General features: G+C 41.0%; 1 protein-coding gene across 2 annotated transcripts; it reads left to right on the top strand.

Annotated features, from left to right (window-relative positions):
- Positions 1-1,497: 1,497 nt before the first annotated feature.
- Positions 1,498-24,408, top strand: LOC149842237 (calcium-transporting ATPase 10, plasma membrane-type-like). 2 transcript variants are annotated; one of them, XM_089999024.1, is made up of 8 exons: positions 1,498-1,568; positions 1,847-2,302; positions 16,541-16,595; positions 16,685-18,633; positions 18,742-18,900; positions 22,801-22,972; positions 23,078-23,376; positions 23,732-24,408. In XM_089999024.1, the coding sequence occupies exons 2-8, from the start codon at positions 2,126-2,128 to the stop codon at positions 23,969-23,971; spliced, it is 3,051 nt and encodes a 1,016-aa protein (XP_089855150.1). In that variant the 5' UTR covers positions 1,498-1,568; positions 1,847-2,125; the 3' UTR covers positions 23,972-24,408. The 2 variants fall into 2 exon arrangements, with proteins under 2 accessions (XP_089855150.1, XP_089855149.1); XM_089999023.1 differs by lacking the exon at positions 1,498-1,568 and having other exon boundaries at positions 1,717-2,302.
- Positions 24,409-25,215: the final 807 nt, after the last annotated feature.

Consider the following 25,215-nt stretch of genomic DNA (forward strand, 5'->3'; position numbering starts at 1 on the left):
TCGCTATAGCGATTTGTAGATTCTTCCGCAAATCGCTATAGCGATTTGTAGTGTCTTTCACAAATCGCTATAGCGATTTGTAGTGTTATTCAGTAAACAAATCGCTGTAAATCGCTACCCGAATTAGGACCAACTTGTCAGGGTCATATCTCCCTAACCGAAGGTCATATTCCAAAACCGTAAAAAGTGGTGTCTTCGTTATTGAGTCTAGTTTATTTCTGTAAATTTTCAGCGATTTCTATTGTCATTTCATTCCTCATTTTAACTAAAAACCAGACCCCTATTATTTTGTATTATTTGAGTTGCACAACACCATTCTTGCTTGACATCCACATCTTGATTCTGGCATGCTCCTTGTTGGATTTTCCATTGATTTCTTCCAACCTTGCCTGGAACAAAAATATGTCTTTCTCACCACGATACCCTGTGCATTTTTTGACCACGACACCCGGGACCCGTGCCGGGAGGAGCCCCCGGACCCCTCTCCTGTAAGGGCAAAAACTCTAAATCAAGCTCCACAACGAATCAAGTTGAACGATGCTACCCACGCTGGAAGGAGCCCTCAAACCCTCCCCCTATAAGGGCAAAAACTCTAAATCAAGCTCCACAATGAATCAAGTTGAACGATGTTATCCACGCTGGGAGGAGCCCCCAAACCCTTCTCCTATAAGGCAAAAACTTTGAATCAGACTCCACAACTCATCAAGTTGAATGATGCTACCCACGCTGGGAGGAGCCCTCAGACCCCCCTTTCTGTAAGGGTAAAAACTCTGAATCAGACTAAACAATTCTTCAAGTTGAATGATGTTACCCACGTTGGGAGGAACCCCCAGACCCCTCTTCTGTAAGGGCAAAAACTCTAAATCAGGCTACACAACGAATCAAGTTGAATGATGATACACACGCTGGGAGGAGCCCCCAAACCCTCATCCTGTAAGGGTAAAAACTCTGAATCAGGATCTACAACTCATTTAGTTGAATGATGCTACTCACGCTGGGAGGAGCCCCCAAACCCTCCTCCTGTAAGGGTAAAAACTCTAAATCAGGCTCCACAACAGTCAATGTGCAGGTTAGCCGGTGCTTGATGGAGCAATGTAAGTTCTTCTGTTGGATGTGCATAGAAGCAGAAAGAAAAGGGAGAGAGAGAGAGTGAGAGTGAGAGGGTTGATGTTCATGGTCTTCTCCAGGGGAGATTTCTTTCTCAGATAATCCTGCAGTGCAGAGATTGGGTCTTAAATAATCATCTTTGGGGCACTTAAGTCTTTACAACCATTCTTTTTCAAGAATCGTCATTTTTTTTTGCACTAATGGAGGAGAAGGTACTTAAGTCTTTGCAATCGCATCAAACTTCAATGCTAATTAATGCTGACAAACATGGGGATACGAGATGCACATGCCTATATACGTGGTGCTCTTTGGGACCCCCGAACATGAGATGTAGCTAACTGCCCCGGGGGGGACATATAACCTGCTTTGCAGTGGGAGGTATGCACCCATTTTGAGAGGAAAACTGTTTTGTCTGCTTCGTTCTTTGTAGGAAAGATGCCCTACGAAAGTCGCAGGAAAGGGTAAGAATCACGGCCTTTCCCAGTCAAAAAAGAGGGGCTTTAGCCTTTCAAGGAGATCGCGGTAATTTCAGTATTGCAGACCCGGTAGTTCCTTGGGGCGAAGCTCCCATTTCCTAATAACTACTCAAAAGGGTGTGACCTTCCTCTCTGATTTCCCTATTGGTGGGACTGAAAAGTGAAAACCCATTTTGTGATCAAAATGATGCATTGCAGTCAATGAACCCACTTTCCTCTTTGTCCCACTGAAATTCTTTCTTTCTTTTTTTTTTTATCTCTAGAGTTCATGGCGTTTCTGTTGTCAACGTCTGCTAAGAGGTCACGACGTTTCAGCGGCTTTTGGATCTGAGCGTGTTATCTGAGAATAAAAAATAGACGGTATTCGGATGATGTTTCTTGGAACCTTCATGGGGTTTTCTGTGTAGCTTCATAAATGTGTGGTTGGTGATTAGAAGTAGCTCTTTGGACTTTCTGCTTGGAGAAGGAGCGAGTTGGTTTTAAACTACGGTTTGAGTTGGGGAAGTCGAATTTGCTGGTGACGGGGGCGTGAAGGAAGCAAGATGGAGAGCTATCTGAATGAGAACTTTGGTGGGGTGAGGTCGAAGAACTCGTCTGAGGAGGCATTGAGACGATGGAGGAAGCTGTGTGGTGTCGTCAAGAACCCCAAGCGAAGGTTTCGCTTCACTGCCAACCTCTCCAAGAGATCAGAAGCAGATGCCATGCGGAAAACCAACCAGGTAGTCTCTCTCTCTCTCTCTCTCTCTCTCTCTCTTTCTCGGGCTTCTTTGGTTATTAATGCTTGTTTGTTTGGATTTTTGTTGGTCTCGGAGGATTGTGATCATAAGAAAGTGCGGAAATTCCAAGTTTGGATTTTCCCTTTTTATGGGTAGAAAGAGCAAATTCATGATTTTGATGGAAATTTGAGAGAAGTAATGCTGTAATGATATTTCTCACTTGGTTTGTTGATCGTTGCATGTGTTTATGGAACACCATTTTGATGTTTGGAAATGAATGAGATGAGGAGATGGTGTTATTTGTTGCCCTTTTATCATTCTGTTCACCACATTTATTCCACTTCTCAACTGGCCATCAATGTCTGTGCCTCAAACTTCAGTTCATAGCTGCAACTTCCGAGCCTGCGCCAACCTGAAATTGCCAGAACTGGAAAGCAAGATACAGGCGAGTATGAAGAGGAAGGAGAGAAAGAGAGAGGCAGCCAATGCTGGATGGTAAATGGATGGGGATCAATCTCACTCAACTCTCTCCACCAGAGATCAGTAAAATCCTAAAGTAGTGTCTGTATCTCTCTTCAAAACATGGGAACATTTGGGTTTTCAGATTTTGTGAACGATAGACAAGAGGATGATGAATAGTTTCTATGTAATGCTTCTGCATTCCCAAAGCAACGTGTTGCACCCGCAACTATGTGACTGTGACATAGGTCCATATATATATATATAATCACTAGAATATGAGAACTAATGTGTGAACCGTGATTTTCATGGATTTTTGTTCTTTTCTCTTGAATCTAATCACATGGATGCAGTGTTTTAAAACTCGCCGAGTCAACTCGTTGACTCGGCTCGGCCCTCCAGCGAGTCAACCCGGCAAGGCAAACTCGGTTTGCCAAAACTCGGGCTTGACTCGGCCTGACTCGGGCGAGTTCTGGGATGTTTGAAATTTGTTTTTTGAGTTTCAAATGGTAATGATATATATACATATATGCAGTCTACTGTTTACTGTCTGTACAATCTAGTTGAAAAATCATAGGTGCAAGTTGATTTGTGAAGCCCTTGAGAAACTTGCTTACATGTTGACAAACTATTTGAAAAAAAAAATTGTGTTCTAATAGATTGTATGTACATTTGACTGTGTAAAAACATACATTGAAAAACTTACTCTATTGGCAAAACCAGGAGATTTTTGTATGCATTTGCTTTTGTCAAATAAAAAATGGTCTATTTTCAGTTTCAGACCTTGTTTACCTCAAAATTGGGATTGATATGAAAAATCAGATAAACTGTTGAAATGGAGAACCAGGTCTTGAGCAAGGCTAAAAGAGTCTAGTACTTTCTGCAAGCTGATGAAATGGTTTGGGAGTCGGGACTTAAACTAGCAAAATTAATGAATTTTTGCTTGTCGTGACCAACTGTTCTACATCTAATAAACTTTTAATCTTTAAACTCCCAGATTTCTGTGGCACATGACAAATTGACTGTCAAAGTGCTTGTATAGATATCAAATTCAATTATTCAAGCAAACCTCTATAGCTCTTTGCAGTTGTTTTTATATTCTTACAGACATTTGGAGACTATGTTTACTCAAAAACATGGTTTCCGACAAATTATATATTGTTTTTCTTTTAAAATCAAAAGTTAACAAAACCCGGTCCGAGTCACCGAGTTGACCCGCCGAGTCACGAGTCAATAAAGAACGAGTCGAGTTTCGAGTCACGGGTTTTAAAACCTTGGTTTATGCACCTCAAGTAGGTTTAGATGATTCCATTAAGCGTCAATTTTGGGAAGATTTAGATGGAGTAGTACAAGGGATATCTTATGGAGAAAGGCTTTTCATCGGCGGTGACCTTAATGGGCATGTAGGCATTAGTAGGGATGAATTTGAGAGTATCCATGGAGGCTATGGTATAGGAGAAAGAAACGAAAGTGGAGAAAGGATTTTAGATTTTGGTTTGTCCTATGATATGATCTTAGCAAACACTTGGTTTAGGAAGAGGGAGTCTCACCTAGTAACATTTAAAAGTGGGGTTAATACGAGTCAGATAGATTTTTTCCTACTTAGAAAGAGAGATAGGGGTTGTTGCATCGATTGTAAGGTTATACCGGGAGAAAGTGTATCTACACAACATAGAGTCTTAATTTTAGATCTTAGAATTAGACAATACCGCAAAAGGGATAGACATATGATAGATCCTAGAATTAAGTGGTGGGCACTGAAAGAAGCTAAACAAGGAATGTTTGTAGAGCGGGTAGTTAAAGAAGTTGATTGGTGTCTCGAGGAGGATTCAGAATCTATGTGGAATAAGATAGCGGGTGGCATGAGAAAGGTGGCTAAGGAGGTATTGGGTGAGTCTAAAGGCGGTGCACCGCTAGGTAAGGATACATCGTGGTGGAACGAGGATGTCAAATTAGCTATTAAGGTTAAAAGAGAGTGTTATAGAAATCTAAGTAAAAATCTTGATAATGAGAATTTGGAGAAGTATATGATAGCAAAGAAGGAAGCTAAAAAAGTAGTTCGGAACGCGAGGGATAAGGTATATAAGGAGGTTTATGACAAGTTGGATACCAAAGAGGGTGAGAAGGATATTTATAGGCTTGCAAAGATGAGAGATAGGAAATCGAGGGATCTGGGTATGGTTAGATGTATCAAAGATGAAACGCAAAGGGTTTTAGTCAAAGATGAGGAGATTAAGGAGAGATGAAAATATTATTTTGATAAGCTATTTAATGAAAGTCATGCTCAGGATCTTAGAGACTTTTCAATTCCTTTTCATGAGATGAATCGTGACTTCATGCACAAGATTCAAAAGAAAGAAATTGCAGAGGCTTTGAAGAAAATGAAATCAAGAAGGGCAGTTGGCCGAGATGGTATACCTATCGAGGCTTGGAAATGTTTGGGAGAGAAAGGTTTAGAATGGTTGACAAATCTTTTTAACAAGATTTGGCGGACAAATAAGATGCCTAATGAGTGGAGGAAGAGTACTTTGGTGCCTCTATATAAGAATAAGGGTGATATACAAGATTGCACAAACTATCGTGATATAAAACTCATGAATCATACTATGAAACTTTGGGAAAGGGTGATTGAGTCTAGGTTGAGGAAGATTGTCATGATATCGAAGAATCAATTTGGTTTTATGCCTTGAAGATCAACTATGGAAGCTATACATCTTCTTAGACAACTTATTGAGAGAAATAGAGAGAGGAACAAAGATTTGCATATGGTTTTTATTGATTTGGAGAAGGCTTATGATAGAGTACCTAGGGACGTTCTCTGGTGGACAATGATGAAGAAAGGTGTTTCTCTCAAGTACATTAGTATAATTAAAAATATGTATGAAAGAGTAGTAACCAATGTCCGCACTTGTGGAGGGGTGACAACCAATTTTCCTATAACGGTTGGGTTACTCAAGGATTTGCTTTAAGCCCTTTCCTATTTGCTATAGTGATGGATGAGCTTACGAGATCAATTCAAAAAAATGTGTCGTGGTGTATGTTGTTTGCTGATGATATTGTTTTGATTGATGAGTCTAGAGCTGGGGTTAATGCTAAGTTAGAATTATGGAGACAAACATTGGAAGCAAGAGATTTTAAGTAGAGTAAGAGTAAGACAGAATACATGGAATGTCGATTTAGTAAGCAACGAAGTAGTGATGGGAGTGTAGTGAAGCTTGGTGAGCACGAAATACCGGTGGATGATTCTTTCAGATATTTGGGATCTATCATTCAAAAGTATGGAGAAATTGATGGAGATGTAAATCATAGGATAAAGGTTGGGTGGATGAAATGGAAGAGTGCAACTGGAGTGTTGTGCGATAGTAGAATGCCAATGCGGTTGAAGGGAAAGTTTTATAGGATGACTATTAGGCCCGCTTTACTATATAGTACGGAATGTTGGGCTGCCAAGAGACATCATATTCAAAAAATGAGTGTAGCTGAGATGCGTATGCTGAGATGGATGTGTGGAAATACAATAAAAGATAAGATTCGAAACGAGGAGATACGTAAGAAGGTAGGCGTTGCACCCATTGAAAATAAGATGAGAGAGAATCGTTTGCGGTGGTTTGGACATATTCGACGAAGGCCTAATGATGCTCCAGTTAGAAGGATGGAGAAATGAGAAAATATATTAGTTAAAAGAGATCGGGGTAGGCCTAGGAAGACATGGATGGAGGTGATAAGAAAGGATATGAATGCTTTGAACCTCACCGAAGACATGGCATTGGATAGAAATGAATGGAGAAGGATTCATGTGGAAGACCCATAATGATTTTCTTTGTTGGTTCATATCGCCGACCCCAATTGTTTTGGGATGAAGGCGTAGTTGTTGTTGTTGTATATATATATATATATATATATATATATATATATATATATATATATATATATATATAGAGAGAGAGAGAGAGAGAGAGAGAGAGAGAGAGAGTCACTAGAATATGAGAACTGGAAATATGGGCATTTCCAACACTTTTTGCAAATCCAACCATGTGGATGTGCTTGGATGGTGAATTTGCTAGGAATCAACCATTGGATTATGTATTTTCAATGAAAAAATATGATTTTTGAATGCTTGAATATTTATGAAGATTGTGAGCCATTGATTTTAAAGCCTTAAAAAAATCTAGTTTATGCATCAAAATCGGATGATTCAAGAGCGGCTTCTTATAAAACCAAGCATGTAGATCACATCCATGCAAGGTTTTAAAACCCGTGACTCGGAACTCGACTCGTTCTTTATTGACTCGTGACTCGGCGGGTCAACTCGGTGACTCGGACCGGGTTTTGTTAACTTTTGATTTTAAAAGAAAAACAATATATAATTTGTCGGAAACCATGTTTTTGAGTAAACATAGTCTCCAAATGTCTGTAAGAATATAAAAACAACTGCAAAGAGCTATAGAGGTTTGCTTGAATAATTGAATTTGATATCTATACAAGCACTTTGACAGTCAATTTGTCATGTGCCACAGAAATTTGGGAGTTTAAAGATTAAAAATTTATTAGATGTAGAACAGTTGGTCACGACAAGCAAAAATTCATTAATTTTGCTAGTTTAAGTCCCGACTCCCAAACCATTTCATCAGCTTGCAGAAAGTACTAGACTCTTTTAGCCTTGCTCAAGACCTGGTTCTCCATTTCAACAGTTTATCTGATTTTTCATATCAATCCCAATTTTGAGGTAAACAAGGTCTGAAACTGAAAATAGACCATTTTTTATTTGACAAAAGCAAATGCATACAAAAATCTCCTGGTTTTGCCAATAGAGTAAGTTTTTCAATGTATGTTTTTACACAGTCAATTGTACATACAATCTATTAGAACACAATTTTTTTTTTCAAATAGTTTGTCAACATGTAAGCAAGTTTCTCAAGGGCTTCACAAATCAACTTGCATCTATGATTTTTCAACTAGATTGTACAGACAGTAAACAGTAGACTGCATATATGTATATATATCATTACCATTTGAAACTCAAAAAACAAATTTCAAACATCCCAGAACTCGCCCGAGTCAGGCCGAGTCAAGCCCGAGTTTTGGCAAACCGAGTTTGCCTTGCCGGGTTGACTCGCTGGAGGGCCGAGCCGAGTCAATGAGTTGACTCGGCGAGTTTTAAAACACTGGCATAAACACTAATAATATTAATAATATTCGTACCTAATACTAATTTAATAAGTAAAATCCTATCACCCTTCCTACGGACCTCAACTACATTATCTATAAACTCACGACTCATAACAATCCCTACTCGATTCCTATTTCTATTTATTCCTGTATACCAAATCTTATATCCCCAAGGTTCTATCACTTTTGCTTTCTCACCTACCCATTTGGTCTCTTGTAGACATAAAATATCAATCTTTCTCCTACATATAACATCTACTAACTCTACCAACTTACCAGTTAAAGATCCTATGTTCCAAGTGGCTAACCTAATTTTATGGTCTTGGACTAACTTCTTTACCCCCACCCGTCCAACAAAGTGAGGGAACCCTTGCCTATTTGACACCACACCCGGGCGCCGGTGTGACGCGTCGCTTCCGGGCGACGACCTAGCAACCCTTGCCCATTTATCACTGCCTCCGGGCCTATAGAGTACAGCGCGTCACTCAGTAGGGAACGCCCCAACGAAATTCTCATATTGGTTCATATTCATAGGGTATGACTAAGTTTTTATGCTGGCTGTCACAGGCCTACCGCAACCCTCCGCCTTTATCCGGGCTTGGGACCGACAGTGTATAACTAAACAGTTATACACAGGCGGAGTTATATATATATAGATAGATAGAGAGAGAGAGAGAGAGAGAGAGAGAGAGAGAGAGTTCTTCGGAATTGCAATGTTTCACCCGTATCGGTTTATTCGCAAGTTCACCAAATTTAAACTTGAAAATATTCATGGGTTAGTTGTACTTTAGGTAATGATCGACTGCAGGGTGAATGCTAATTGATATGGATCCCATCTTTCCTCTCATTTAGGTGGATAGGCCACTAGTTTTCCGAACAGAGGGAGAGTTGCTTCTCTTTCAGGAAGGTCAGTCTCGCTATTTAAGGCATCTTTTATTGTGTACTTTATGAATTTATTGAAATTTTTTGGTGGAATATATAACTACCATTACATTTCCAAATGTATTAGGGGTCATCGACATTCATGGAAAAACTTATACAACTGAACAGAGTTATGAATGCCTGACATGCCATAAAAAGATTTGGATCACGAAACACCTCCGACTTTGCTATGGTGTTGTTCCTCAGTTTCATTCATATAAAATACCAAAAGTTGACTTGAGATAAAAAATTAAGCAACGCTTTCCATTAGAAGTATCTCTTTCCATTAGAAGTATATCTTAATGCCTGATAGAATGAATCCTTTTTTATGATCTTGAAAACTATCTGGCTCGAGATAAGTTCAACCTGTGGAGGAAACTTATAGGAGCTGGTTGTTAAGAATATTGCGTACCTATCACAAACTCAAAATAAATTTAAAAAGATCAGAAAAGAAAGTAGCACGAGGAAGACACTAATGTTATTCCAAAACCTGACTGCATTTGATATTGTGATTTGCTTTCTTAAATTTTAGATGTTTCTAAAGACAGTTACCTTACATCAGCTGTGGTGTGTCAAGGCTGTTGGATTTGGAATTGATGAAACCAAAGGAACCAAAAGTCGTACAGGAGACAACACTACTCATCTGTGTTGTGAAAAGCGTTGAGGCGTAGCGAGGCGCTCCACCAAAATCTGAGGCGAAGCGTAAGTCTTGAGGCGTAAAGCGTAAGCCTAAAAAAAAAAATTAACTTAAAAAAAACTATAAAAATATCTAAAATTTCAAATAAATAAAAAATGCCTTATTGATGAAGCAAATACTGAAAATTAACACGGGAAAGAAATAAAAAATCTCATGCAAATACTGAAAATTAACATTGGAAATAGATAAAAAATCTCAAATAAATACAAGCAAGAGAGAGAGAGAGACTTTTTGTGTGTTTTATGAGAAAACATTAAGTACTGGAAACACTTTTTTTTTTAATTTTACAGATATTTACCAGCAGTAAAGGTAGTTTAGATCATCTATTTAGTCATCGATCTTACATGTAAAAGAAGGGATTGACATTCCATCACAGGTTGCCGATAAAACATCCAGAAGATCAAACTGATTTGTGAGCACGCAAAGACAACTGTTTCACATGTGTTCATGTTGATAAACCTGATATATCCATCATCACCATAGATATAGAACATTCCTAGAGAGATCAATATACTAAGCTGAGAATTCCTTTAACTGGCCGAATATGATGGCTTCTAAGAAAATTCGAAAAATTCACATTAAGTTGTTAAAATCACCCCTTCAATACTTGACAATTGTCACAAATTCATTTGAATAGGTTGGCAATAGTTTTTCCCTATTATGGACTCAGGATATTTTATTGGTTTTGGAAATCAGGTGCAGAAAAACTAACTTTAGGCTATGCACGTATACCTTTTTTTCTCAAGAAAAGATGCATGTACACCATTTTCATTTTCCTTATTTTGTCTATGGGAAATGCAAACTGCAATGTCTAGGCAAGGATGAACTCTTTTCTGCAGGGAGATGAGAGAAAGACAATATCTGTTTTCGGGCTCGCCCACGAGAGAGAGACTATTGTGAGAGACGAGAGAGAGTGTGTGTGGCTGTGTGAGAGACAAGAGAGAGAGAGAGTGTGGTTGTGTGAGAGACGAGAGAGAGAGAGAGTGTGGCTGCGTGAGAGATGAGAGAGACAGAGGCTGCGTGAGAGAAAACCAGAGAGGCGTGAGAGCTATCAAAAAAATAAAAGGGCCCCGATCTCTCTCTGGTCAAATGAGGGTTTTGACCCTCATTTGACCAAAAGAACGAGGCATATGTGCCTCATCTTAAGGCGCACCTCGACTTGAGGCGTGCGTCTCAAGGCGTATGATGCGCACGCCTCGAGACTTTTGTGCTTTATACATGCGCCTCAAGGCATAAAGCCCCTCGCCTTGAGGTGAGGCGCGCTTTTTGCGCCTTGAGGCGTGTTTTTAATAACACTGCTACTCATCATGATGATTTTTTCACTTCTTTGATTGTGTCACGGGCCTATTTCCTTCAATGGGCCAGCGCAGCGCGACGGTCCTTCCCCACCGCCGCAAGCCTACTCGTCAGCTCGCTTGCCGATCGCGGAAGCTTGTAATCAGAGTGCAAAAGAGCAAGAGAGAATAGAGGAAGAGAAATTGCAATCACAAGAAGCAATCACAACGAGGGTGAACAAAAGAAAGTTCAATGCATTTACTTCATTCACAATTTTGCCCGCAGGCTATTACAGTTCAAGTATACGAGCTGCCCCTTCGGGGTATTGATTCACCTCAACCGGGTAGACTCAACAAAAGCAAAACAGACTCTAAGCGCAACTGTACACTGTAAGTCGCAAGGGAACATGCTCACCCCTTCAAATCATGCGCCGTCCTCGGCGCCATCTGTTTCGTGGTAAGTCCTGACTTCAGCCGGGTAGCGACTGTTCATTCGAAATGCAGGCTCCCACGTTGGTTCCGCTGTTTCCTCCCACTGCACCAAGTATTTTTTCGCTTGTCTCAAGTAGTTGACCTTATGGCGAAGGATTTGACTGAGGTGCTTCTCGGCCCATTGTGCTGTCGGGGCCCTCTGCATGATGGGAGCGCGTTGTGGCACGCTGCGTTCCGGGTCTCTATCATCTGGATGGAACTGCTTGAGGTTGCACACGTGGAACACCGGGTGCACCTTGAAGTCTGGGGGCAACTCCAGCTTGTATGCCAGCTCGCCCACCTTCTTTGTGATGGTGAAGGGTCCCTCATACTTTCTAAGTAGTCCGCGGTGCCGCTCGCGGAAGATGCTTGTGCGACCAGGATATAGCTTCACCAACACTTGGTCCCCAACTTGGAACTCTACGGGCCGACGGTGTTTGTCCGCCCACTTCTTCATCCTCTTTGCCGCTTTGTGTAAGAATGCCTTCGCCAACTTATTCTGCTCGTGCCAGTCACGAACAAACTGCTAGGCGAAGGATGGCCTTCCCTTTTCTTGTGCGGCAAGAGTGTGCGGGGTCATTGGCTGCTGCCCCGTGGCTATCTCAAACGGACTGTGGCCTGGAGACTCGCTCTTCTGCAGATTATAACAAAATTGTGTCACATCAAGGAGCTTCACTCAATTTTTCTGATTGGCACTAACAAAATGCCTAAGGTACTACTCTAGTATCCCGTTGATACGCTCTGTCTGCCCATTTGTCTGCGGATGGAAGCTTGTTGAAAATAGCAACTCAGAGCCAAGTAGCCGAAATACTTCACGCCAGAACTTGCCCGTGAAGCGAGCATCGCGATCACTAACAATGCTCTTTGGTATGCCCCAGTGCTTCACCACATGCTTTACGAACAACTCTGCAGTCTTCTCTGCAGGACACTCCTTGGAAGCAGGGATGAATATGACATATTTTGAGAAACGATCCACCACAACTAAAATAGAACTGAAGCCTTCTACCTTTGACAGACTAACAATAAAGTCCATGGAGATGCTATCCCAAGGACGTTCTGGAATTGGTAGAGGCTCAAGAAGACCGGCAGCCTTCTGGTTTGTCCCCTTATCTTGCTGGCAGATGAGGCATGTCCGCACATACCCCTCAACGTCGTCTCTTATCTGCGGCCAATAGTAGCCGCGCTCAAGGAGTGCTAAGGTCCGCTCCTGACCAGGATGGCCGACCCATAGTGTATCAGGGCACTCCTTAAGCAATTCTCGGCGGAGGCTTCCCCACCGTGGTACGAAGATGCGTCCCCCTTTTGTTACGAGGAGGCCATCCTGTAGCCAAAATCGTCGAGTCTTCCCTACCTGCGCCAGAGAAGCAAGGTGTTGTGCGGTCGGATCCTGCTGCGTACCTTCACAGATGCGGCTCAACAATGCACCCTCCAGGTGCACTTCAGAAGGCTCTACGCGCACAACCGCCAGTTCAGCCCTACGACTCAGGGCATTCGCCACAACATTGGTCTTTCCAACCTTGTACTCCAAGGCAAAGTCAAACTCAGTCAAAAACATCTGCCATCGAGCTTGTTTAGGTGTTAACTTCTTCTGCGTCTGAAAATAGCTCGTGGCCACATTGTCCGTCTTGACGACGAACTCAGCACCCAAAAGGTAGTGCCGCCAGGTCCTGAGGCAATACACAATGGCGGTCATCTCACGTTTATGCACTGTGTAACGCCTCTCTGCATCTTTCAGCTTGTGACTCTCATATGCGATCGGATGACCATCTTGCATGATAACTCCATAAATGGCAAAGTCTGAGGCATCCGTGTGGATTTCAAAGGGTCTCAAATGATCAGGCAGTCGCAGCACTGGCTCCCTCACCAAGACTTTCTTCAAGTCATCGAAGGCATCTTGGCACGCTCCTATCCAGAGCCATACTCGATTCTTCTTTAACAAATCTGTGAGGGGCACAACAATGAGGGAATAGCCTTCGATAAAACGCCGATAATAGTTTGCCAAACCGAGGAATGACCGCAATTCTGGCACTTTGCTTGGTGGAACCCATTCCTGGATGGCCCTTATCTTCTGCTCATCCATATGCAGCACACCACGCCCCACAACGTGGCCAAGGAAGCTGATCTCCTCCTGCCCGAAGAGACACTTCTCTTGTTTGATACAGAGGTCATTCTCCTTTAGCACCTGAAACACTGTTCGCAAGTGCCCGACATGTTCCTCCATGTTGCTGCTGTAAATCACGATATCATCCAGGTAGACTACCACGAACTTGTCTAAGTAAGGGTAGAAGATCTGGTTCATTAAAGTCGTGAATGTGGCTAGAGCATTTGTCAGCCCAAATGATATTACTAGAAATTCGTAAGCACCGTAGCGGGTGACACAAGTTGTTTTCGGCTCATCACCTTCAGCAATCCTCACCTGCCAGTAACCCGATCGCAGATCTAGCTTGGAAAAGATACGGACACTGCCTAGCTGATCGAACAAGTCCGCTATCAATGACAATGGGTACTTGTTCTTCACTGTGACCTTGTTCAAAGCACGGTAATCCACACATAACCGTTTAAAGCCATCATGTTTCATCTGAAAAAGGACTGGGGCACCAAATGGGGCTTTTGATGGACGAACAATGCCTGCGTCCAACACCTCGTCTAGCTGCCTGTGCAGCTCCTTCAGGTCAGCTGGTCCCATACGGTATGAAACCATTGCGGGAGACTTCGCTCCCGAGGTCAACTCAATCTTGTGGTCGACCTCACGTTTTGGCGGAAGACGCTTTGGCAATTCCGGAGGCATCACCTCCCGAAACTTCTTCAATAGTGGGGCTAGGGTCGGCGACACTGCTGCTTCTATCTTCCCTTCTTCCGCGCACACTGTAACTAAGAATGTCTGCTCCCCATGCTTGACACCCTTCTTCAGTTGCATTGCTGATAACACTGAAGACTTGCCTTTCTGCGTAAGACACTGCACTGTGTGGGACAAGTCTGACCCCATGATCGTCAACGTGTTAAACTTTGGCAGCATCATTACATTCTGGCTTCGCATAAACTCCATACCCAGAATCACCTTGAAATCATCTAAGGGCACCACAGAGAAGTTGGCTTTGCCGACCCAACTCCCCACTTGAGTAGCCACATCTCTTGCTTCACCAAGGATAAGCTTGACCTCAGAGTTTACTGTTTTGATGATCCTCTGCTTTGGCCTAGTTTTCAAGCCCAACCACTCTGTCTCTTCCCGCGAGACAAAGTTATGTGTGGCCCCGGAGTCTATCATTGGTGAAGTAGACTTTTTATTCATAATGACTTCTACGTACATAAGTTCCTTACTGACCTGCATGTTCTTAGTTGCACAACTTCTAGCTGCGTTAATCGATCGCATGTCCCCCATCCTTGGTTGCATGGTCTCAGTGTCATTGTATTCAGTATCGTTGCATTCTTCCTGTGCAGCATTGGCTTGCCCGTCGTCCTTTACAAGGCGCTTTGGGCACTGCCTGGCGATATGTCTATCGCCACAGAACCAACATGTCACAACCGCACCCTTGTTGCTGTTGTTATGCTTTGTGAAGTTCTGTTTCTTTTCGGATTAATGGCGTGTCGACGCCTCACCTTTATCGTTGCGCTGCTCATCCTTCTTGCCTCCGTGGTCAGGCTTCTTCCCAACTTTGGTTGATGGAGTGAAAGGCTTGCGCTGAGTGTCAACTAAGCGCTTAGCCGTCACATATGCATCTTCCAAAATACGGGGGTTGCTCCTTTCCACTTCAGACTGTGCCCATGGCTGAAGTCCCACAATGAACCAGTTGAGCATGTCGTATTCTGGCATGTTAGGTATCTCCAGCATAAGCTTCTGGAACGTTCTGACATAGTCTTGCAATGAACCATCCGGTAAGCCTGCCTCTGTGCATTTCTTAACATGAAGTAGTTGCGCAACTCCATTTTGAAGTCATCAAAGGTGTCTATCACACATTGACCCCTCTCCATGTCATTGCGCTTCCGCCTCCACCAAGCGATAGCATCTCCATCAAGTAAGGCTGCTGCAGCCTTAATCCTCAGATCTTCGAGGGTCACATTCTGGATATCCAATTAGTCTTGTACTTGGAACAAGAAGTTCTCAATGGCCTTGCTGTCACGAGAACCATTGAATTTTGCGGGTCTTGGTACATCAATCCTTGATGGTCTCTCACCATTTCCGCCATTTAGGGTCACCGTCCGCTGCAACGTACGGTTCTTCAACTGAAGCTCCCCTACTTCAGTCTGCAAGTCGACCACTGTAGTTGTCAACGAAGTGACCTGCCCCATTAATAAGGTTACCTGCTCTTGCAAGCTCGCCACCACATCATTCAGTCCATTGAATGATTCACATGCGCGTGAAATCGCTTCCTCATGCGAAGTCACCTCTTCCACCAGTTTGTTAACAGTTGCAGCCAACTCTTCTTGGCCCCGAGGTGAACCCAACTCCTCAGCTTCAGCAACTGCCTTGTCTTTGGTGTTGCGCAAGTTTTGATAAGGCGCCACGATGTCTTGCTCACAAATCGCAGCCTGTCGGCGTGTCTATCGACACCGACTCTGGAGTCCCTTCTCCAGCACGAGAACGGGCTCTGGTACCACTTGTCACGGGCCTATTTCCTTCAATGGGCCAGCGTGGCGCAACGGTCCTTCCCCACCGCCGCAAGCCTACTCGTCAGCTCGTTTGCCGATCGCGGAAGCTTGTAATCAGAGTGCAAAAGAGCAAGAGAGAATAGAGGGAGAGAAATTGCAATCACAAGAAGCAATCACAACGAGGGTGAACAAAAGAAAGCTCAATGCATTTACTTCATTCACAATTTTGCCCGCAGACTATTACAGTTCAAGTATACGGGCTGCCCCTTCGGGGTATTGATTCACCTGAACCGGGCAGCTTACATAATACTCAACAAAATCAAAACAGACTCTAAGCGCAACTGTACACTGTAAGTCGCAAGGGAACAAATTGTTTCATTTGTTTTAAATATGTTGTCTTATATGACTACCACATTTGACTAATCTTCTTTCTTGTTTTCTTGTATCTCAAGTAATCCTAACAATTCAATTTGTCCTTCATACATGCTAATGTTGTCCAAGTGGACTCATTTTTTTGCGAATAAACGGTGATGAACTGATGATCATATAAAAGGGTCCTTTTTTGTTTGCTGCTTCAATGCTCTTGAAGCAACCTAATGGATGCTATTCACATTTAACAATAAAGAAAATTTATCTTAGTGCTCACCTCTGCTGTCATTTCAGGAGAAGTTAAGGATTGCTGTTTTGGTTTCAAAAGCTGCACTTCAGTTTATCCATGGTAAGCTTTTCTCCATCAAAGTTTTTTGTTTTAAAAACCAATCCTGTACTGTAATCATTAGTTAATGTCCAATTTCTTCTGTTTTGCAGGTATTGGTCCAAGTGAATATGTGGTCCCTGATGAAGTCAAAGATGCAGGTTTTGGGATATGTGCTGATGAGTTGGGTAGCATCGTTGAAGGCCATGATGTGAAAAAGTTGAAGGGCCACGGTGGTGTGGAAGGTATAGCTAACATGCTTTGCACATCATGCACTGATGGGATTAATGCAACAAATGATGCATTACAAGTCAGGCAAGATCTTTATGGAACCAACAAATTTACCGAGAGCCCACCCCGGGGATTCTGGTTGTTTGTATGGGAAGCACTTCAAGACATGACTCTTATTATCCTTGGTATCTGTGCAATTGTGTCTTTGCTTGTTGGAATCACCATGGAAGGATGGCCTACAGGTGCCCATGATGGGCTTGGAATTGTGGCAAGTATATTGTTGGTTGTATTTGTGACTGCAACAAGTGACTATCGCCAGTCTTTACAGTTCAAGGATTTGGACAAAGAGAAAAAGAAGATTTCAATCCAAGTAACTAGGAATGGATACAGGCAAAAAATCTCAATATATGAATTGCTTCCTGGTGATCTAGTTCACCTGTCAATTGGTGATCAAGTTCCTGGAGATGGACTTTTTGTCTCTGGATTTTCTTTACTAATAAACGAATCAAGTTTAACAGGTGAAAGCGAGCCTGTAGCCGTGAATTCCAACTATCCTTTTCTTCTATCTGGAACTAAAGTCCAAGATGGATCCTGCAAGATGCTGGTGGCAACTGTTGGAATGAGGACCCAATGGGGCAAATTGATGGCAACACTCAGTGAAGGAGGGAATGATGAAACACCTTTACAGGTCAAGCTCAACGGTGTGGCTACTATTATTGGAAAAATTGGATTGTTCTTTGCTGTTGTGACATTTGCAGTGCTTTCGCAAGGCCTTTTTAGCCGGAAATTGCAGGAAGGAACTCATTTGAGCTGGTCTGGAGATGATGCTCTGGAGTTATTAGAATATTTTGCTGTGGCAGTGACCATTGTTGTAGTTGCTGTCCCTGAGGGATTACCTTTGGCCGTGACACTGAGCCTTGCTTTTGCAATGAAGAAGATGATGAATGATAAAGCACTTGTTCGCAATCTTGCCGCTTGTGAAACTATGGGCTCTGCAACATGCATTTGCAGTGACAAAACAGGAACCCTGACCACCAACCATATGACTGTTGTGAAGGCCTGCATTTGTGGTGCCATTAAGGAAGTGGACAACCCAAAGGATGCAGATAGTATTCGGACTGACATTTCAGATTCTGTGCTTAAAATGATTTTACAGTCCATATTCAACAACACTGGTGGTGATGTGGTAAGAGACAAGAATGGAAGGGTTGAGATTCTAGGGACACCAACTGAGACTGCTTTATTGGAATTTGGCTTGTCACTTGGTGGAGATTTCCACTTAGTGCGCCAAGAATGTAAACTGTTAAAAGTTGAGCCTTTCAATTCTACTAAGAAGAGAATGGGTGTGGTACTGCAGCTTCCTGATGGAAGTTTGCGTGCCCACTGCAAAGGTGCTTCTGAAATAGTTCTGGATGCTTGCAATAGGTATATAGATTCAACTGGCAAGGTTGTTCCCCTTGATGATGCAGCTACTAATCATCTTAAGGATACAATTGAAAATTTTGCTGGTGAGGCTCTTCGAACACTGTGCCTTGCTTACCTTGAACTAGGAGATGATTTTTCTGAGGAAAAAGAAATTCCAAGTAGTGGTTATATTTGCATTGGTATTGTGGGTATCAAGGATCCAATACGTCCTGGTGTGAAGGAGTCAGTTGAGATATGTAGGTCAGCTGGTATTACTGTGAGAATGGTAACTGGAGACAACATAACCACTGCAAAGGCAATTGCCCGGGAATGCGGTATCCTAACGGATGATGGATTTGCTATTGAAGGGCCACATTTTCGGGAGAAGAGTCTGGAGGAAATGACTAAAATAATTCCTAAGATTCAGGCAAGTCCCAAGTAAATTTGAATTTTCTTTTTTCGGTCATTCTTTTGAGTTTGTAGTCCCAGGAAAATCATTGTTGGAAAATTCAAGGTCTATCCTTCATGTTTACAGGTGATGGCAAGATCCTCACCTCTAGATAAGCACACCTTGGTGAGACACCTACGCTCTACATTTGATGAAGTTGTTGCTGTGACTGGTGATGGAACAAATGATGCACCAGCTCTTCATGAGGCTGATATTGGCCTTGCAATGGGTATAGCAGGAACTGAGGTATGGTAACTCTTCTTTCTGCTGCATTTCTAACATCGTATGTCGAAGGAGAAAAACACAGGTAGTTTTTGGTCAAAAGATTTCATGATTTCTAATAAGGTTAGGTGATCAAAGTGTTCTCGTTGACTGACCTAGTTGTGTTGTCTGGCTTATTCTTTTGATTAGCTGCAATACATGATACTTGAATATTATGTTTAGTAACTTGACCTACGGGTTTACTGCAAATCTGTCCATCCCGTTTTTTTCTCACAAATGTTAGACATGGGAAATACCCATTCACTCGTTTTTATAGCAAATGAATGACACTATTTTTTGCTGAAATAAATTACTAAGAGGATTGAAATAATAAGAGTATGGAAGCATGCAAAAGGAAATACAGTGAACGAAAGAGATAGAAGTGTATATTTTGAGAGTAATGATATGGTGAGCTAATTGGACAATTTCTCATAAAATAAGAAAGGAAACATAAACAAAATTTGGCGTTAAGTCTTAGGTTTAGCTATCAAGAGCTGAAGATTCAGAGCGTCCATGGCTCTGGAACAGTCAGACAAGCATTCAAACCCTTGGCGACCCTATGTATTGTCATTGGGCAGACAGGTCCTATTGCATTCATTTATGGGTCGTTTGGCCTATTAATCCATTGCCAGTAGGCCAACACAACAGAGGTAATGATTTGCTATATTTTTGTGCCTTGAGAGCTTCAGTTTGAGAAACTGATTTTGTAGATCATATAGAGATGTTAGAGTATATGTTACTACTGATAATTGATGTGGATAAATTTGGTATAACTGTATAAGATGAAGGAACATTATGGTATTTTTATATAGTACACATTAATATGGTTAAAAGGCATATGACCACTAAAATAAAAAAGTTATTTTAAGCACCCACTACAACAAAAAAGACATTTTTATCGTACATATGGTAAAGAAGCATGTGCATACAGGACACTTTTATTGGAAAGGCCAATTTTGAAAGGATAATTGATTATGAGATCATTTTTGGCTAGAACTTAGGAGCATACTTGCTATTTCATTGGTGGCTTCATTTGAGAAGGCCCAAATTGCATCCCAACAAACAAAACATATATCCTAAGAGCAAGCATTTGCTACATCTGGATTGAAAAAAGATGAGGCGAAGCTTTCTTGCTTCTTAAAATCAGGCATTTAGATGGTGCTGCTGCATCTACACCTACATAAATGGCTATCCTCAACCGTGCTAATGAGGCTTCATTAATCCCAAAGCTCCTACCTCTTTGTACACATTGCAAACTCGATTTGCAGCTCAATTTTAACCTAAGTCACAGGGATTCGGCCAAGTGGGTGCCGCACCCGCGTCGACGTGACGCAACGCGGGTCCGTGTGCGGCACCCGGTGCGGTCAACCGGACCTTGGGTGCGCCGCACCCAGGGTCATTTGTGTCCAATTTTTGGACAAAAAAAATGCCCCATGAAAAGGGCTGGGGGGAGGAGGATTAGGGCAATTTTTTTTGCCCTAATCCTCCCGAGTTTGCTTCCTAAAGCCGAAGCTGACGCCGACGCCGACGCCTTCCAACCGCTCCTCAGTTATCAGGTACGCCTCTCTCTCTCTCTCACTCTCACAGTCTCTCTTCTCTCACTCTCAGTCGCTCTCTCTCTCTCTCACTGTCTCTCTCTCTTAGTCGCTCTCTTTCTCACTCTCATTTTTAATAATGTTATTTGGGAGTTTTGGGCATTCCAAAATTTTTTCAATAATGTTATTTGGGGGTTTTGGGCTTTCCGAAATTTCTTGATGAATTGATGATGCTATATTCTGTAATCGCACGTGCGTGAAAGATGCTGAACTCTGCATTTGCTAATGCTGTGATTTGATTTTTTTATGACTGATTTATGTGATTTTGTTGTTGGCTATCGGGTTGTTAACATTGAACGTTAAGTAGAAAAAAAATTTGTGTAGGCTATACTTTTGGTATGTAATTATGCATTTTTTGTTTCTTTTGTTAGTATACTATATAATTTACTTCTTTTCTGCTTTACTTATTTGATTGTTTTTATAATTGTGGTGTTGGTTTTTATGATGTGTAATAGAATTGTAGATTGTTAATATGATTTATTGCATGCATGATGATGAATTGATTTGATGATATTGTGATAATTGTTTTTTATTTCATCAGTGTTAATGTTGTTAACTGTTAAAACTTAAAAATTATATATATATATATATATATATATATATTGCCGCACTCCTGCACCCACACCCACACTCGCACCCATGTGCCATAGATTTTAACATAGGACTGATGTTCACCTTCCCAAAGCTCATCGATGTTGGAAAGTTTGCTGCTCCTATGATAGTATAAGGGGGTTGCCACTTAAAGCTACCATTCAATTAATATTGGAGAGTTTATTTCTTGGTTATGTTTCAATGTTTTGACTTATGCGTATATGGCAACATCACCTAACATGGATTTTTTATCATGAGACCTGGCCTGTCTTATTAACCATTCCGTTTATGAAGCAAGCTACTGATGGAACAATCAGCTACTAAATTCTGCTCCTAACTCCACATTTAGTTCCTCTGATATATGTGCCATCCTGACCATGGATCTATCTTACATTGCCTGATGGGAACTATGATGTTTTTTTTAATTAATGAAATAATAGTGTAATGGCCTGCTGGTGCTGGGGCATCATGTGTCATGTCATTTATCTTTTTCCCCGTGTTCTGCATAACCTGGGATTGGAAGTCAATAGTTAAACCATAAACAAAAATAGTTCACCTTGAAGAACAAAATCAGTGTGAAAGATTTTCCAGTTTCAACCCCTTCAAATATACCATTTGGTCATTTTTCCTTTAGAAGGAATGACAAATCCAATTTACTACAGAATTAAAAATTTTCTGCATGTGTTCCCAGTTGCTTTAGGTGTTATTTTATATAATCCCCCCCCCCTTTTCTTTTTTACCCCATGGTCGCTGAAGAATGACTTTTGTTCTATTAGCAAGCATATCCTTTTGATCAACTGAAGGAAAAAATGAAAGACTTATATCAATGGTACTCTTAGGGTCATAGCTAGGTTGTGAAAAGAATCAGTATTTGTAATTTATTCGAGTTTGATTGCTTCCATATTAGGTTTCTCAGCCCTGCGTTTGCCAAACTGTTCACTTGAAATGAGGTTATTCACGATTGATTTTTCATTAACTGCAGTTCTAAACCTACCATGCTTGTTATATAGGTAGCATACTTGTGTCTCTGGTTCAACAAACAGGCAGTGCATGAGCTATCTGTTTAGCATCCTCTGCTGCCAAAGTTAGGGGCTTCAAATGGTTAGGAAACTATCGATGTCGGGAAAAAATATTTAGGCAAAGTGATATGATCCTCTGTTTTTGGTTTCCTTGCAGATGGGCAGTGTGTGGCTTGTATGTTTGTTGAAAGCAAATCACATCATCCTTATTTGATTTTTTCAAAATGCTTCTAGCAATTCCAGTAACTGCATGAAACTTTCTGTCCCAAGGATTGCGTCTCATTGAAAATGAAAAATATGTCATAGATTGATATCTTAACAGGGGCGGGAATGTATTTAGTGAAGAACCATGCTTTCACTTGATGTGTAGAGGATTATTATGCACAAGAAGATTGCCCTATGATAGGAAGTGAACCTTGATATCTTTATGCTTATTCATTCAAACATTGATAGCAGCCCTTATCTCATTGATATTGAAATTGTTTACTTGGGGTGATGAGTCAAAAGATACTCGTTTTTCCTCGGTCCTTTACTCGGCAACCCCTCCTTTGCAAGCTCTCTGTTTTATTACTTCTATATTTAGCTAGGTGCCAGAGAATCTTCTTTGGTTAGAGTGACTTTTCTTTATCATAAACTTTTGTGTTGATCAGGCACCCTGATACAGCCTCATTATGGTGCAGGTGGCAAAAGAGAGTGCAGATGTTATTATATTGGATGATAACTTCTCCACAATAGTAACTGTTGCTAAATGGGGGCGTTCCGTATATATCAATATTCAAAAATTCGTGCAGTTCCAGTTGACAGTTAATGTGGTAGCTCTTGTTGTTAATTTTTCATCTGCATGCTTAACAGGTATGGCCTCTTAGTGTCCTGTAAACAAATTCACCTTTTGAAATCAAATTTCCTCTCCCATGTAATGTAATTACTGTTGTTGATGGTTTTGAATGCATATTTCAGGTAATGCTCCCCTCACTGCTGTTCAGCTTCTCTGGGTCAACATGATCATGGATACACTGGGAGCACTTGCATTAGCCACTGAACCTCCAAATAATGAGTTAATGAAAAGAACACCAGTCGGAAGAAAAGTTAACTTCATCAGCAATATAATGTGGAGAAATATTCTTGGACAGGCTATCTATCAATTTATTGTAATTTGGTTTCTCCAAACACATGGGAGGGAAATATTTCAGCTTGATGGCCCAGATGCAGATCCTATATTGAATACACTGATTTTTAATTCTTTTGTCTTTTGCCAGGTAATTTGCAGATATTATAGCTATTCAGACATACTTCTAAAAATAGGAATAAAATATTTTTAACTCTAGACAAGGCATGAAGCAAGTTTCATCACAATGAAAAAATTGCAATTCTTTCAAAAATACAGTTTTATGCGGCTATTGTTTAAAGCTTGATATATCTTAAGTAATTACAAAGTAGTTGCTTGGATATAGCATCGTATGCTGGATAATTCACAATTCCATGCCTACTGCTGTATACAGCACGGGCTGTACTGTATAGTACGGACTGTACTGTGTAAATCAGTTCACTGCCAAATTTTGCTTTGTATGTTAAGGCTTTTTTATTTGACTCGAATTGTTTTTCGTTTTGCAGGTTTTCAATGAAATAAACTCTAGAGAGATGGAAAAGATAAATGTACTTGAGGGAATACTGAAGAATTATGTATTCCTGGGAGTCCTTTCATGCACGGCCATATTCCAAATTATAATTGTTGAGTACCTTGGGACTTTTGCAAACACCATTCCACTCACTTTGCCCCAGTGGGTTGTGTGCATCCTTTTTGGATTCCTTGGTATGCCAATTGCTGCTGCAATTAAGTTGATTCCAGTTTGAGTCTGCAAAGCAAGACAAAAAAGTTCAAGGAATCAATTTTAGGAAGCAAGGATAAACTCAATGGCAAGCACCTGGATCTTCTCTCTTGATGTGACTTCAAACTGTACATCCTGAGGGCATGGTAGAATAGAGACCTTTCTGACTTTGTCTACACACAATTATAATGGATTTCTGGTTTTTGTGAAACCACAGTTTCCCAAATTTACTGGATGCTCTTGTATTCGACTTTTTTGATCTCTAAGTTTGTAATGGTTGAAGGTACAACATGAATTTTTGCATCTCTGAATCCTGATCTTGGGTTGATGAACCAACTCAAGTATACAAGGATCACTCCTTGAAGATTCTTCCTTTGTTGTAAAAATATCTTTACTAGCATGCCTAGAGCACTGTAATTCTGGTTAATGCTTAAATAAAGAAACCTGGAATAGTTATAAGAATTGTTTTAATGAGAAACTAATGCTGCCAAGGCATGATGATTTTAAGATCTTCAACCAGTATGTAATGAACATTGAGTTAGAAGATACCCTCCCAAGCAAACACAATAAATACCTTTATGTAGTAACATTGCAGATTTATTGATCTAGAAACTTGACAGTGAAATTCAGAAACATTCATTGGAGTATTTCTTTATAAAGGTATCTTTTAGCAACATTCCAATAGCATAATTCCAGTTCTACGCTGCTTTAATGCAGGATGATGGATCTGATGAATTTGAAATATAGCAATTGTCATATCTAGAAACTTACAGAAATTTATAATATGTTTTGACATTGACTGCAGGAACCAACACAAGTCTCCATTTTTATGAGCTGTGGGTTAGTTTTATCAAGGAATGCTGATTTGAATTTTCTTTTACCATAGTGAAATTAATACTTTTTTGGGTCATTGCTATTACATTAAGAAAATATTCAGCTAGCATGAAGCATCTCTCAGCTTCCCAAAAATCCATCATTCCTCATAAATGTGGAAAGTTTCACTTGAGGGCTGTCAAGGGTTCAGGTATCCGACGCATTAGGCTGCACCCAAAACCAACAAAATAACAAGCTCCCTGATTTGCGTTCAAAGTTTAGGTTATGTCATGTCATGAAAATGGAATCCCAAACGCTATCCAAATAATTTAAAGGATATTTAGAATATGATTTTATACATAAACATATATGGTCCAATGTATGGGACAGATGTTGCCCATTTACTGAAACATAATGTCCCTTACCTCATGCATTGGATTTGTGGTCCAATGCATG

This window comes from Nuphar pumila, chromosome 3 (genome assembly GCF_984573655.1).
Source record: "Nuphar pumila chromosome 3, dmNupPumi1.hap1.1, whole genome shotgun sequence".
Taxonomy (NCBI): Eukaryota; Viridiplantae; Streptophyta; class Magnoliopsida; order Nymphaeales; family Nymphaeaceae; genus Nuphar; species Nuphar pumila.

What these genes read in the sequence shown, in the direction of transcription:
- LOC149842237 (XM_089999024.1), top strand. Translation starts at nt 2,126, where the DNA reads ATGGAGAGCTATCTGAATGAGAACTTTGGTGGGGTGAGGTCGAAGAAC. An exon ending in TGCACTTCAGTTTATCCATG is followed by an intron (nt 16,596 to 16,684) that starts GTAAGCTTTTCT and finishes TCTGTTTTGCAG; the next exon opens with GTATTGGTCCAAGTGAATAT. An exon ending in TGGGTATAGCAGGAACTGAG is followed by an intron (nt 18,901 to 22,800) that starts GTATGGTAACTC and finishes ATTATGGTGCAG; the next exon opens with GTGGCAAAAGAGAGTGCAGA.